Genomic DNA, 13,904 nt, shown 5'->3' on the forward strand with positions numbered 1-13,904 from the left:
TCGAGTTACCAAACAAGTTGTTAGGCCGTGGCGACGGCGGAGTGGTGGCGACAGGCGCTGCAGTGGCAGCGGTGGGCGGGCGAGGGGATTGCAGCGGCGAGCGACGGACTTAGAGGATTGTGGCTACGAGCGCCGATTGGCAGACCCCCTCCTTCTTCCTGTGGCCGATGGTGGCGATTGCACGTCCTAGCTTAACGGCCCGCCTCCCTCTATGGCCTCTGGTGCCATCATCGGTGAAACGAATGACGACTTATCTAAGGAAAGGTTTCGCGCCTTGTCCCCAGCGAGCTCGGAGGAGTTCCCGAGGCTGTCTGCAGCGACGACGCTTGTCCCCTCCACCGTCACCGTCATCACCACCACCTCGCACCCCCCCCCCCCGGCGACGGGAGGTCATCGCTTGCTCATTGTCACGCCACTGGATCAGGACGAGAAATGGCCCACGCCCATTTACCTCCTCCCGCTGCTATCGCCGGTCTCCGTCCACACGCCCATCAAGGTCCTCGTGACCTCTACAAGAAAAAGAAGAAGAAGCCCCCTCCCGGTGCCACCGCCGGCCGGCCCCTTCGCTCCATTGACCATCGGCCAGCCCCTTCGCTTCCTCGTCCATCGCCACTGGCCGCCGCAATCCCCTCAGTTCAACCCGGTTGCCGTTTAGAGAAAGGGGGAGAGAGAGAAGGGAGAGGGAGAGGGAGAGGGAGGAGGAAGGAAGGAGATAGGATAACATGTGGGTCCCACAATAATTTTTTGTGTGAATGATAATAGCTCCCTGTTTACAGTGAAATTTGGTAAGCCCCGAAGTCATCATCGGTCTAGAGTCAGTATCGGCTTCAGAGTCCTGGAATCGGCCGATGAGAATTATCAAGTCGCTAATAGTCGTATTCTTGCTAGCCTAATAGTCCTGGATGCGGCATGATAGTTTATCTATTAATTAAGAAGAGTATGTTTGTTTCATTTTATCTTTAGGAAAGTGTGTTAAGTGACCCACAAGGGTTTTATGTTTTTCTTTTTATTTTTAGGAAAGTTTATTTCTTATCCAATAAGGACTCGTATCTACTCATGGGTGTAAATATGTGTGTAAATATGTACAGCCAGGGTCATTATAAACTATGTCTCGATCAATACAAATTCGACGCATCGCCACCCTTTTTTACTTTTCTACTTTTTCGACAAGTTTATACTTGTTATGGTTATTTGCATCGGTGGGGTTAGGGCTTCAACACTCTGCTCTTGTCAATATAAGCACTTACTATCATATATCTTAGTTAATCTAGCTTGGAAGTTCGATTTACTTGTATCGGCTGAGATTCACTTTAGGGTTTATGCCGGTATCAGCTAAATCGCTTTACCAGATTAGATTAGCTAAGATATCTACCACCCTGAAAATCAGTCAAGTGCTTGATTGTCTAGATATTATGTTTCTTTTCATACTTAGTGTTGCATCAGTTAAGTTTGATCTACTTAGTCGTGCTTAGAACCATAATTCCTAGCCTGCTTGTTGATTGCCAACAAGGGTTTCATCGGGGTTTCAACCGATGAGGTATCTAGACGTTGCATCGGCTTACAAGGATTACATACTAGTTGGGTTTAGCTGATTGCAACAAAGGTTTCATTGTTTATCTAATCTTGTGGATTTTATGACATCGGACATCTAGCCGATGTATGCTTTAACCTTTGGATAAGTGCTTATTATATCATCTCATTGTTAGCCAATTGGTTTCTACTGGATTGTATTTTTTACATTATCATCAACCGATTGTCTTTATATCATTATCTATATTGGACATATAGCTGATAGCTCAAAATCCTATCGCTATCGGCTAGTATCAGTGTCGGTTGGAATTACTCCATCGGCTTGTCAGCCGATCGGCTCTTTGATCTGCTATTTGTATATCTTGTCGGTTGCAGGATCAAACTGACTAGCACGCCCGCATCTCATCAACTTTTTGACCCGCACTGGAGCTAAGCAGATCTCCCAGGCCGTTGAGTTCGTCGACTTAGTTCGTGCCAACACAGTTCTGGCACCATAGTCAAGCATGGATTTTTCGTCAACAGTCCCACACATATATTTTTTTTAATTCTAGTGCCACATAAGCATCATATCAACGTCACGTGAAACGAAGATCACCTCAACACCGTCACATAAGCGCCACGTCAAGAAAACCGCTCTTCAAAACCACCGAGAGAGTCAAATTACACTAGTTTTAATAGATGGGGGGGTCAAGATATCCGGTGTTGTGGTTCATGTATACAAATTAGATTTGGCCACTAAATAAGGGAGTCAAAGTGAACTTATTCCAAGAGGAAAATGGGACAGAATGATGGACTTGGCCCATTATGAATAGCACAATTCGTTTAATTTTGGATTTATTTTATTTCTTTATTTTTGTTTTAACGTGGAAAGGAATTTCATAGTAGTTTTAGATCAATCCACTACTGTTGGTCGAAATCAGATAGACTTAACGGAAACCCAGAGCAGCAAATTTGATTATCTTTTTTACCCGTTTATAATTTTAAGATGTTACTTAAGGGTCCAAAAATCAATTTTGTGAGGAGTACCGGTCGGCAGGCGATAGATAATATTCAGAGCAAGTAAGCAAGCTATAAGCCGGCTATAGGCTTATGTAAGAGCTTACTCTTTACATGCTCTAAAAGATGGATGCATTAAATAGACATGTGAGAGAAAAGGAGAAGAAAAGAAAAATAGAGAGAACCAAATAATAACCCATATATTATATATGTTAGTTTTAATATGGGCTTACAGCTAATAATTGGCTCTACTATTAAACTTGCTCTTATGTGAGCAGATTATCTGCAATCTCCACTACTTAAAACATTCAGTCTATTATAATGATCAAATTTGTGAACTTTACTCGCAGGATCCTGACAAGTTAATTAATTGCATAAACCAAGATGGACATGTACTGTGTCATCCAAATGTTGAAGAATTATTTTGAGTTAATTTGAACTTGAGTCAAATCAACAGTATATAAATAAGCACGGAAAATTTATTTTACTACCAAATTTTTGCCATTAGCTAATTTAATTTAAGATCCCTCTACCATATGAAATTATTGTTAATAAAAAAAAAGGTGTCCCAAACATGAGAAACCAGGAATCAGCTGGTGTTTCCTCCTCCTTTGATTTGTATATACTATATATACAGTTATGCTAAGTTGCTAACTATGCAGAAATATATCTGAATGAAAAGCACTGCATCTCTTAACACTCTGCAGTATATATGAACTACTACACAGTGACAGCCGGAGTTGAAAGCTCAGGCAACCCACTTTGGCCATTCAGTACAATCACCTTCCCCTCGGAATCCACATCGACAATGGCAGAATCACCCTCCTTCACCTCCCCAGCTAGCATCTTCTCCGCGAGGCTGTCCTCCAGGAGCCTCATGATGGCCCTCCTTAGCGGCCTCGCACCATAGCTCGGGTTGAAGCCTTCGTCAACGATACGCTCCTTGAACTTCTCGGTGACCTGGAGGTCAATGTCCTTGGCCTTGAGCCTGTCAAAGACCTCCTTGAGCATGATCTCGGCGATCTCCTTGACCTCCAGCTTGGTGAGTTGCCTGAAGACGATCATCTCGTCGAGACGGTTGAGGAACTCGGGGCGGAAGTACTGCTTCATCTCCTCGACGACAAGGCTCTTGATCCTGCTGTAGCTGCTGTCCTTCTCATCGTAATCGAGATCGAAACCTATCTTCCGACCACCCTTCTCGATGACGCTGCTTCCGACGTTCGAAGTCATTATGAGAAGTGTGTTCTTGAAGTCCACTGTTCTTCCCTTGCTGTCAGTCAGCCTTCCATCTTCCAAGATCTGGAGCATCATGTTGAATACATCTGGATGCGCCTTTTCGATCTCGTCGAAAAGCACGACTGTGTATGGCCTGCGTCGAACTGCCTCAGTCAGCTGTCCACCCTCCGTGTACCCAACATACCCTGGGGGTGAACCAATCAACTTGGATACAGTGTGCCTCTCCATGAATTCACTCATATCAAGCCTGATCATGGCCTCCTCAGATCCAAAGTAATATGCTGCAAGTGCTTTTGCGAGCTCGGATTTACCAACACCGGTTGGACCTGCGAAAATGAAGCTTGCAATCGGCCTGTTCGGGTTCTTGAGGCCCACACGAGCACGGCGGATGGAGCGACTTATGGCTTTCACAGCCTCATCTTGACCAATGACACGCTGATGCAAAGTCTCTTCCATCTTAAGAAGCTTATCGGACTCGTCACTTGATACCTTCTCTACTGGAATACCAGTCCACGAGGATACAATGTGCTGGATATCTGCTTCATTGACCAGTGGCCCTGTCTCCCCTGATTCAGTCTCTGCTTTGCTCATCTCCTTGCTCTTGTCAATGAGAGCTGTTATCTGGGCCTTCAATTCCATTTCACGATCACGTAACTCTCCAGCCTAATGTCAACAAATTCAAATATATCCAACCAATTATAAGTTATCATTTCTATCAAACAAAAGGCAAATTGACAAGCATTGACTTATGTATATGGGCGAAGTAATGGGAAGGCAATATGCACAGACACTACTACTTGGATAGAATTTCAAGAAACAGTTTGATGAACAGTAGACAGTCATCAACTTAAATAGAAACTTTGTTTTGATGGAATGTACAAAGAATTCCTAGATGACCTTAATTAACTATGCCATGTATGAATTATAATTGTCATTTCACATAACAACGGATAGTAATTCAGTAAGCATTTAAACAGTTAAGTTGCTTTACGAACTTGAAGACAGATAAAAATCTAGTAGCTCATCCATAGGCAGTTACCTTTTCGAAGTCCTGGCTACGGACAGCTTCATTCTTATCTTTTGTGATTTGCTTGAGCTCCTTGTCAAGCTCTCTAGCTTCTTCAGGAACCTGTAGAAATGGCTGGACTCAGATATTGTGTAGAGCATGCAAGAAATTGCAAAATGTGTGGAACATCCAAACAAATGGTAGCATATGACCAAATTCAATACCTGGGCATGTCGAAGCCTTACACGTGAACCTGCTTCATCAATCAAATCAATTGCTTTATCTGGGAGGAAACGATCACTGCAAACAAAATAATGTGTCAGATAAATAAAATCTGAATGATATATATAGTAGTCAAGCTATATTTTATTCAATAGACAGTTGAGTTGTTGACTCTGATAGTAACATATGTCCTGTTCAATAATTTAATCTTTCAACTGGGAAACTCCTCACAAACATTTTATTGAAATGCTACAGAAGGTCCACGAACAATATGCGCGCTCAACGAGGTGATATTTTATAGCTTATAACCAAGTAATTCACACACCTGATGTATTGATAAGATAGCTTGGCAGCTGAAATCAGAGCATCATCAGTGTAACGAAGTTTATGATGGATCTCATATCGTTCCCGAAGCCCTCTGAGAATTTCTATGGTTTCATCAACTGTTGGCTCTGGCACTCTTACAGGCTGGAAACGTCTTTCTAATGCTGGGTCTTTCTCAATATGCTTCCTGTATTCATCAAGTGTGGTGGCTCCAATACACTGAAATCAAACAAAGAGAATATATTGTGAGACATTATAGTAACTAAGAAGACATCAAGAGGTTCAGCATGACACAATGATGGTAGATAGTGCATATATTAAACAACAAATAGACCAGAGTACCATCCACATACCTGTAGTTCTCCTCTTGCTAATGCTGGCTTTAAAATGTTAGCAGCGTCAATAGCACCCTCAGCTGCTCCTGCTCCTATGAGAGTGTGGACTTCATCAATAAATAGTATTATCTCATCACTCTGCTTGATTTCTTCCATCAGCTTCTTTAATCTTTCTTCAAATTCTCCACGGTATTTTGTACCAGCAACAAGAAGTCCCATATCAAGGGTAATGACCTGCAGTAAATAAGTTCAAATAAATATGAGATAATTTTCTCACTAATTACACAAAAGCCCAAGCAAGAGAGCACAGAAAGACCTAACACATAAAGGGGCCACAATCAAGCCTACGCTAAGATGTTTACAACTCACAGAGGAAATATAAGGATTAATGCATATGGTATTGGGTATATCATGAACAATTAAAGAAACAAAGTATACCTTCTTTCCTTCAATTGTTTCAGGCACATCACCAGTAGAAATGCGTTGAGCAAGGCCTTCTGCAATTGCTGTCTTTCCAACACCAGGCTCTCCAATTAAGCATGGGTTGTTCTTTGTTCGTCTGCCCAGAATTTGTACGACACGCTCAATCTGGGGTTGCCTTCCAACAACAGGATCTAGCTTTCCCTACAGAGATTATCAGAGTTAACAATTATGCATGCACAAGTGCTACTATGTTGCAATAGGACAAAAACATTACCTCCTCTGCTAATTTTGTTAAATTAGTTCCGTACTCCTCAAGTGTTGGCATTTTATTGCCACTACTCCCTCCTCCAACTCCTGCACCAACAGCTTCTGTAGTCTCGCCAATCATTCGGATAACCTAGATGCATGTTATGTTCGTTATAAATGCTAAAGAAAAACAAAGACTACTCGTACAGAGAGGAGAAAAAATTCAGATATATGCACATCATTTACCTGCGTGCGAATATTGCTAGGATCGGCTCCAAGGCTTTCGAGCACACGGGCTGCTACACCTTCACCCTCACGGAGCAGTCCAAGAAGCAAGTGCTCAGATCCAATATAGTTGTGTCCTGGAAACATAAGGGCATCAAGTCTGGAAAACCAATGATCTTCTATGTCATACACTCATATGTTGAAATATAATAAGAAAATCAGATGCATCACATCACGGCATACAAAATCCATAGTGATATAAAAGTTTCTTTTGTTAACATGTGAACAGTCAGCAGCTTAGCAACCATGTATTCAATATGAGTAACACCGATAAGCCAATGAATACACCAATGCGAAGGGAATAGTTCCCATAATGAATAAGAGAATTCCAAACAATACAAGAACAACAGATGTGGCAAACCAAATTAACAAGGTACATAATCATGCAACTAGTCCATTGTAACTCGTCTTTTTACTTTTACTTTACCGTAAGAGGAGAAGTTAGCACTTTTAGTAGTACATATTTAACAAGAATATGATGTCTTGAAGTATATGTTGGTGACTTCCAATTCAGCCCATTTAGAAAGCAACATGTTGGTTAGGGCCAAAAGTGTGACAGCAACAATAACCAACTACTATTTATGAAAGTCACTACCCTTCTGATTAGGTTCAGTTTCATCACCAAACCAGAGTGATCCATGGATTGTTGGTAATTAGTGAGTGAGAATGATTGGATAGCTAAGCAATACACATTGAGACTTTTTGATACATAGATGTCACTGTCCGTCTATTGGATTTCAATTTTTGAAGTGTGATTAGGTACAATAAAAACAAAAATTAGTGATAAAATCAAATCAATCAAAATGCAAGACATACCTAGCTGACGAGCTTCTTCCAATGAAAGCTCCAAAACACGTTTTGCACGTGGTGTGAATGGTATTTCGACAGCAACGAAACCATTGCCCCTCCCAATGATCTTCTCCACTTCCACACGTGCATCCTTGAGATTTATGCCCATTGACTTGAGCACCTTAGCAGCAATACCAGTCCCTTCTCCAATCAGACCCAAGAGAATTTGCTCAGTACCGACAAAGTTGTGGCCCAACCGCCTTGCCTCTTCTTGCGCAAGCATTATAACCTTAATAGCTTTCTCAGTGAACCTCTCAAACATCGATCTGGTTACAAAGCGAGCACGCCTTCCCCGTCTTGATCTGTAAGATGCAACCGTCGATCTGAAGTTGGTGACAGGCGTGACTGAGAAGCTATGCACCGATCTCAGACCGACAAATGCGGCCATCTTAACTGGGCGGCTCAAGGACATCGCCAACATTGAGGGAGGCCTCCTTGTGCCATGAGACTTCCATCGCTGACCACTTACACGGCCTGCAAAAGTTGTTCCGAGGGCAACCGGCTGGAGCAGGGTGCCTGCCATGGTCAGAAGTAGCTTCCCCAAACCTGTTCGGGACCAACAATTCTGATATAGTTAGAAACTAATCTAGATACTTGATCCCCAATGGAAGTAAGCTAAATGCTCAGAGATAAGCACAATGGAGAGTATGGAATCTACAATAACACTACAAAACATGCTCTGCTTATTATTCTTTCGTTTCTAAACCAAAGATACTGTGCTTCATCTTCTTCACTAAATTTGCACATCATCTAAAAAGATATTCATTAAATTGCAAATCATAAATAGCTATTTCTCCAGTATATATTTGTTTCCTCTTCTTTCTACTCTATGATTAGTTCAGAAGGAAATTGCACTGCTACAAAACTCCCAGCAAAAAGAACTACCACTCCCATCTGTTCAATCACTGAACCACACACCCAAGATAGAGAATTGGATAAAGATCACCGATACAACACAGCATCCCTATCCACAAACATCCTCACAACACCAACACCCAAACAAACAAAAGAAAAGTAATCTTTATTCCCATACAGGAAAGAGATAACATCTCTAGGGATCGCCAATACCAAGAACTAAAAAAAAAAGATCGCTAATCCATCCAAGAACTCAAATTTTCCGCACCACAATCCCCCCCACCCGGCAGCCAACAACAGGAACCAACCAAGAACGATATAATTTACAGAGAGAAAACGAGCTAGGATGGACGCCATGGGGATAGGGGGGGAGAAGCTTTACCTTACCTCGGAGGAGAGGAGAGAGACAAAAGGTGCGTTCTTGTTATTTTTCTTTCCTCCCTAGAGATAAGGGGGAAGAAGAGAGACTAGGGAGAAGACGGGCCTCCGGCTTCACTGCCTGGGCTCTCCTCTCCTGCCTTTATTTTGGCCTACTCTCTCTCTCTCTCTCTCTCTCTCTCTCTCTCTCTCTCTCTCCTTGTTTGTTTTCTTCTGAAAATTTTGTGATTTTTATCTCTGAATTCTGGGGACAGAGAATTGCTGGTACAAGTAACCGAGTTTTTTCTTGCCATGCAAGATGGTAGATATTTTTTTTCTTGTGGGTGCCGGATTTTATTTTCCCCCAATCATGAGAACAGAATATGCAGGCAGGTAGGCTGGAGAGGGTTCTTTCTGAAGTATCTAAAAAAATTGCCACAAATTTTTGGAGTAAAAAACTTTTAGATGTAATTATAGCATAATTAAAGTGTAATTATATTATAACTACCCTATAACTGCATTGTAACTACGATATTACTTATATAAAACTTGTATTCGGTTAATTAGTTAACACTGAGATGTTACGCGTGACATGAGAAAAAAAAATTCTAGCAATTTATTTTCTTCATGCACAAATCTCCAGGTGATTCAATGGTAACAAATCTAAAAGTTTTGAGGGACATAAAACTTGTAGAAGTTTTCTAACAAATCCGTTTTTTCTTACTGAACATAGGTTAGGTAAATTCGTACTTTTTACTATAAAAGAAAATATTGCTGTTCAACAAATTTGCGGCGGCATGAGTGTTCAGCAAAATTGGTCTACCTGCAGATATATTTGTTCCGAGATGGATTTGCTTCGTGGTGAGGATTTGTACGTGTCATGGAGATGGTTGTATTTTTTAGATGATGGAGTATTTCATTAATAGATGGTTGTATTTTTTAGATGATGGAGTATTTCATTAATCAATAAAAACTATATTAATTACCTTTCCTTGATACATTGTATCCACGTGATATATCTAAGGATATAAAAAATTATAAAAGTATATTTACAGTGTTATGAAAGTAAAGAGTGATATATATATTGGTTTAAACCTAACACATCAGCTACTTGACGAACGCACAAACGCAGCTTATTCTTACTTTCTTTTTTATCAAACTTTTTTTCTTGTATGTTCATATCATAATAATTCTATCACCTTGCAAAAACGAAGAACAAAATCCTAGCACACCGATATGCAGATGATGAAGGGAAAAAAAAAACAGAGGCTCACACAAGCCATCAGTTCTCTGTGTGCAACCAAAAGATCTTCCTGTGACTTGAGGCAGCCGGAATGGCAGCGACAAAATTCTAACTTTTTTTTGTTTCTTTTGCCATATAAAAATCAAGTACACCTGGAAAATTTAGACTGGCCTCTGAGCAGTTCTCAACCAGGCAAGCTAACATACCAGACGACAAAAAAACACTGAAGAATACAAGTGCCAATTGTACTGTTCTTGGTCTAACAGCCTCTCCCATGTAGATGTAGTAGCATCTTGGAGTTTCTTGGAACTGAAAGCTCAGGTAAGCTACCAAACTGAAGCTTTTACTTGTTTACATGTACTATCCTGCTTCTCGTGCATCAGAGATAGCAGCACTAGGAGTTCAAGGTTCATCCAGCATTCGCGAAGACAGAACGAAAGTGAGATTTGGTTGGGAAGTGACAAAGATCAAGTGGAAACCAATTATCAGACACAACCAGTGGTGAAGTTTTGGTACTGAAATTTAATCAGCCTTTGCACCAAAAAACCTCCTAGCAATGTCACTCTGAAGGTACCAGTATAATGTACAACAAGTAGATGCTAATGATAATGGTACATGAAGATATGCACATGATTTACTGTAGATGTTTTGCATGCGTATAATGCGCTGATTGTAGATGCTGACCGGCTATCTTGGAGATAGGAAGAGGCTAAGTTGGTTGTCAGATGAATCTGAACTGATACCTTCATGGCCATCAAACTCATCTAAGCCGATGAACTGCTCGATCAGAATCTTCTCAACAGCTAGCTTTCGGTGATCACTTGCTTCAAGCTCTTGAACGGTGTGGCCTGACTGCAACTGTGGAAACCTATCCTTTCTTGGAGGAGAGATTTTCAAGTGAGACGGCTTTCTTTTCTCACTGTTGCTCAGTTGCTGGTGCTTAGAAGAGGATGTTTTTGCTGATGTTTTTGTTGTTCTGCTCAACCAGGAGGGAACTGCAGCGGCATTCTGAACCTTATCTTGGGATGTTTTGGTTCCTTTTGCACCCAAACTGACACTTCCATGATGCGGTCCGACGTTTTTCCTTGCTGAAGATAATTTGTTCTTATGTAGCCTCTGCACAATTGGATTTAACCGGCGAAATTCAGCAGACCCAACATCCATGGTAACTCTACGTGGCGATACAAGCAGAAATTTATCAAATTCAGGACTGTAATATGAAGCGTGTTCAAATGGCCAAAATATAGGCTCTTCAGAGTCATTGGCTTGTTTCCCATGTGACGTCGCTGGACTCGAACTGGAAGGACCAAATTGGAGGCTTCTTCTCACTGCACTGAAAGAAGGGCTGGGGAAGTCACAACTTAAAAATCCCAGATCTTGTTCCTTCTCTTGAAGCAAGTCTGAATCTTCTTCATCGAGGTCTAAAGATGAGACCCAAATATCTACTCCATCAAGATCCTCAGACCGGGTATCTGAATGAGCCGTGAATGATGTACATGGGCTGCTCGTCACAGATGACTGTTCACTGACAGAACTATCACAAGAAGAATCACCGCACTCTGATAGCACCAAGGGGAAATTGCCCATTCCAAGCCTCCATTCTATTACCAACTCCGTGTTAGCATCCTTGTTAACACCCTTCAAAGGACAATTAAGAATGGCTGATGGAACCTCCCTGTCAGTAGAAGTAGTGACCTCCTTCATGTTCAAGCTACATAATGATAAGTGCGCCATTACATGGTTATGAAGCGAAGTCATGTTATGCTCAAATTCAGAACGGCCACATTCAGGAGGTGAAGCTGGGTTAGCAGTTGGAGACAGCTTTGAGAAATCACTAACAGCATATGGATTCTCAGTTTCACTAGTTAACTCCTCAGAAACTTTTTCTTCAACCATTAACAGTGTTGCTATTTCCTTGCTGTAAACATTTTTGTCCTCCTTGGAGATTTCCATAGCAATATATCTTGTGCAAACTTCAACTCAATTTTACCTGGAACTTGGAGAAATAAGAAAATTGTTTCAGGCAATCACCCAAGATAATGACAAATTGAGTTTTCTACAAATAGATAGAAAACAAGATAGATTATGTGTAGAGAAACTAGATAGAATATTTATGACAACTACATATGATTTCTCAATCATATCTAAAATATATGGAAGAAGCAGCAATCAGTCCATCACCATTGAAACATCACTGTTACACAAGCAAGTGATAGTGGCAAATGAAGTGGATGGGATGTAAACAAATAAGTATATTTGATATGATAAATAAGTGACTCAAATTGAGTAATCAATATTTTCCATAATTATGTACACTATATTTCCACATATAGTGTACATAATTATGGAAATTATGTACATATAATACTTAAATATTCCAGAAGACTATCCTAGATGAAGTCCAATTGCTTGATTGTTCTTCAAAAGAGAGATGCTGTAAATTTAAAAGGATCTATTACCTACTTCATTACCTAGAATATCATCATCTTCATGTCACCCACTGTGCCAACAAGTTTTGACTTGGTTTATCTACACATTCGCTTTATGAAGAGAAGTACCTTACCTACTACCTAATGTAAACGAGGAAAAAAAAAAGGTGTACAGTGTTGTTTCATACATTTCCATGGACATGTACAAATGCGCCAATATCGCAACAAGACAATCCTAACGAATTTTTTATTAGTTAGCTTCAGCTGTGGCAAACGAATTCTAGTGGTACACTTGATTCAATTCAACCTGAGGATCCGGTCAATGAAATAGTCATATGATTGTGTCATCACTTGACAAAATATTTCAAGCAAACTAATCTCACATGATAATAGTCTATCCATGTGTATTCAGAAAAGGTCAAAGCACTCAAGGTGAGATAGTGACATGCAACAGAAATTTTCTCTGCTTGTTATATAAATGTAATTGTTGACTCCATGCTCTCTGCACAACAAATTTTCTGACAAAAACACAATTCATGCAGATTGTGATTATATTAGTAACTAAACTAACTAGTACAGACATTGTTCACAATATAAGGTGCAGTCATTGAACATTTTATATTCAATGGATTCAGAAGATCTCCAAACTACCAATTTCACATTCACTCTTACCTTAGAAAGCAATTTATAGAGTAAACGGCACTGAAGCAATTTTTTTGCCATCCAAAAAATCGCCTAAAATTTTAGGTCAAGCACAAATTACTGCATTGCAGCTAAACTCTTCAGCACAAATAAATCAGATATGCTTCTCTCAGTCTTCACAACTACTAACCTATAGCCGCATCTTCCATTAGTACCAATCAATTTTTTTAAAATAAAAAAAACACAGATTTTTCGAAACAAATGAAAGAAAGGGGGCAATCTATAACCAGCAGCTGCAAATGTTGAGAGAGGATTCGATTTTCAAGAACTCAGACATGCACCTACTCTACCTCAAGAACAACACACCATCTGAATCAAGAAACGGTCAAGGGGAAGAACCAAAATCCCCAATGAAAACGCTCCAAGAAACTAAACTAAAGCGGGGGTGAAATCTCACAAACAAATGCAGAGAAAAAAAATGATCAAGCCAAAAAGGATACGGGAAGGATCATCACCTGAATCTGGGGCTCGTTCTTGGAGAAGCGGCCACCTGCTTTCCTGGCGGCTGCTCTGCTCTCCTGCTTCCCTCCATTTGCCATCTCTCCTGGAGGAGGCAGTTTGCTTAAACCCCGGATTTATTTAGCGATTATTTACATTTTGGTCCTTGGATTCCTTCAAAATTGGGATGTGAACTCTCAGTTAAATAGGAAACTTCTGTTTATTCAGTTTCCTTTGTGTATTATCCATGCCAGCTAGGGAGTTTTTCTGTTTTTTCCTTTTTATTATTTTTTCCATTGGTGTGAAATTATGTATAAAACATGGTACCAATTAATTATTCTCTCCATTTCCATTTAATTAAAATGTGTTATTATTAAATTGGTACTATTACAGCTTTAACCATTTAATACTTTTTAAAAAAAATATAT

At 40.4% G+C, this 13,904-nt stretch overlaps 2 protein-coding genes across 4 annotated transcripts; both read right to left on the minus strand.

Annotated features, from left to right (window-relative positions):
- Positions 1–2,993: 2,993 nt before the first annotated feature.
- Positions 2,994–8,799, minus strand: LOC4351828 (chaperone protein ClpC2, chloroplastic-like). Of its 2 annotated transcripts, none has more exons than NM_001423367.1 (10): positions 8,695–8,799; positions 7,420–7,998; positions 6,565–6,680; positions 6,347–6,469; positions 6,088–6,273; positions 5,668–5,883; positions 5,316–5,533; positions 4,993–5,068; positions 4,802–4,891; positions 2,994–4,425 (listed from the first exon to the last, which is right to left on the minus strand). In NM_001423367.1, exons 2-10 carry the CDS (start codon positions 7,973–7,975, stop codon positions 3,247–3,249), a joined length of 2,760 nt encoding a protein of 919 aa, NP_001410296.1. In that variant the 5' UTR covers positions 7,976–7,998; positions 8,695–8,799; the 3' UTR covers positions 2,994–3,246. The 2 variants fall into 2 exon arrangements, with proteins under 2 accessions (NP_001410296.1, NP_001410297.1); NM_001423368.1 differs by having other exon boundaries at positions 8,690–8,795.
- Positions 8,800–10,011: 1,212 nt separating this feature from the next.
- Positions 10,012–13,584, minus strand: LOC9266778 (uncharacterized). 2 transcript variants are annotated; one of them, NM_001423364.1, is made up of 2 exons: positions 13,494–13,584; positions 10,012–11,897 (listed from the first exon to the last, which is right to left on the minus strand). In NM_001423364.1, the coding sequence occupies exon 2, from the start codon at positions 11,858–11,860 to the stop codon at positions 10,595–10,597; it is 1,266 nt and encodes a 421-aa protein (NP_001410293.1). In that variant the 5' UTR covers positions 11,861–11,897; positions 13,494–13,584; the 3' UTR covers positions 10,012–10,594. The 2 variants fall into 2 exon arrangements, with proteins under 2 accessions (NP_001410293.1, NP_001410294.1); NM_001423365.1 differs by having other exon boundaries at positions 10,012–11,903.
- Between the last annotated feature and the right edge of the window lie 320 nt (positions 13,585–13,904).

This window comes from Oryza sativa, chromosome 12 (assembly GCF_034140825.1).
Source record: "Oryza sativa Japonica Group chromosome 12, ASM3414082v1".
In the NCBI taxonomy this organism is placed as follows: domain Eukaryota; kingdom Viridiplantae; phylum Streptophyta; class Magnoliopsida; order Poales; family Poaceae; genus Oryza; species Oryza sativa.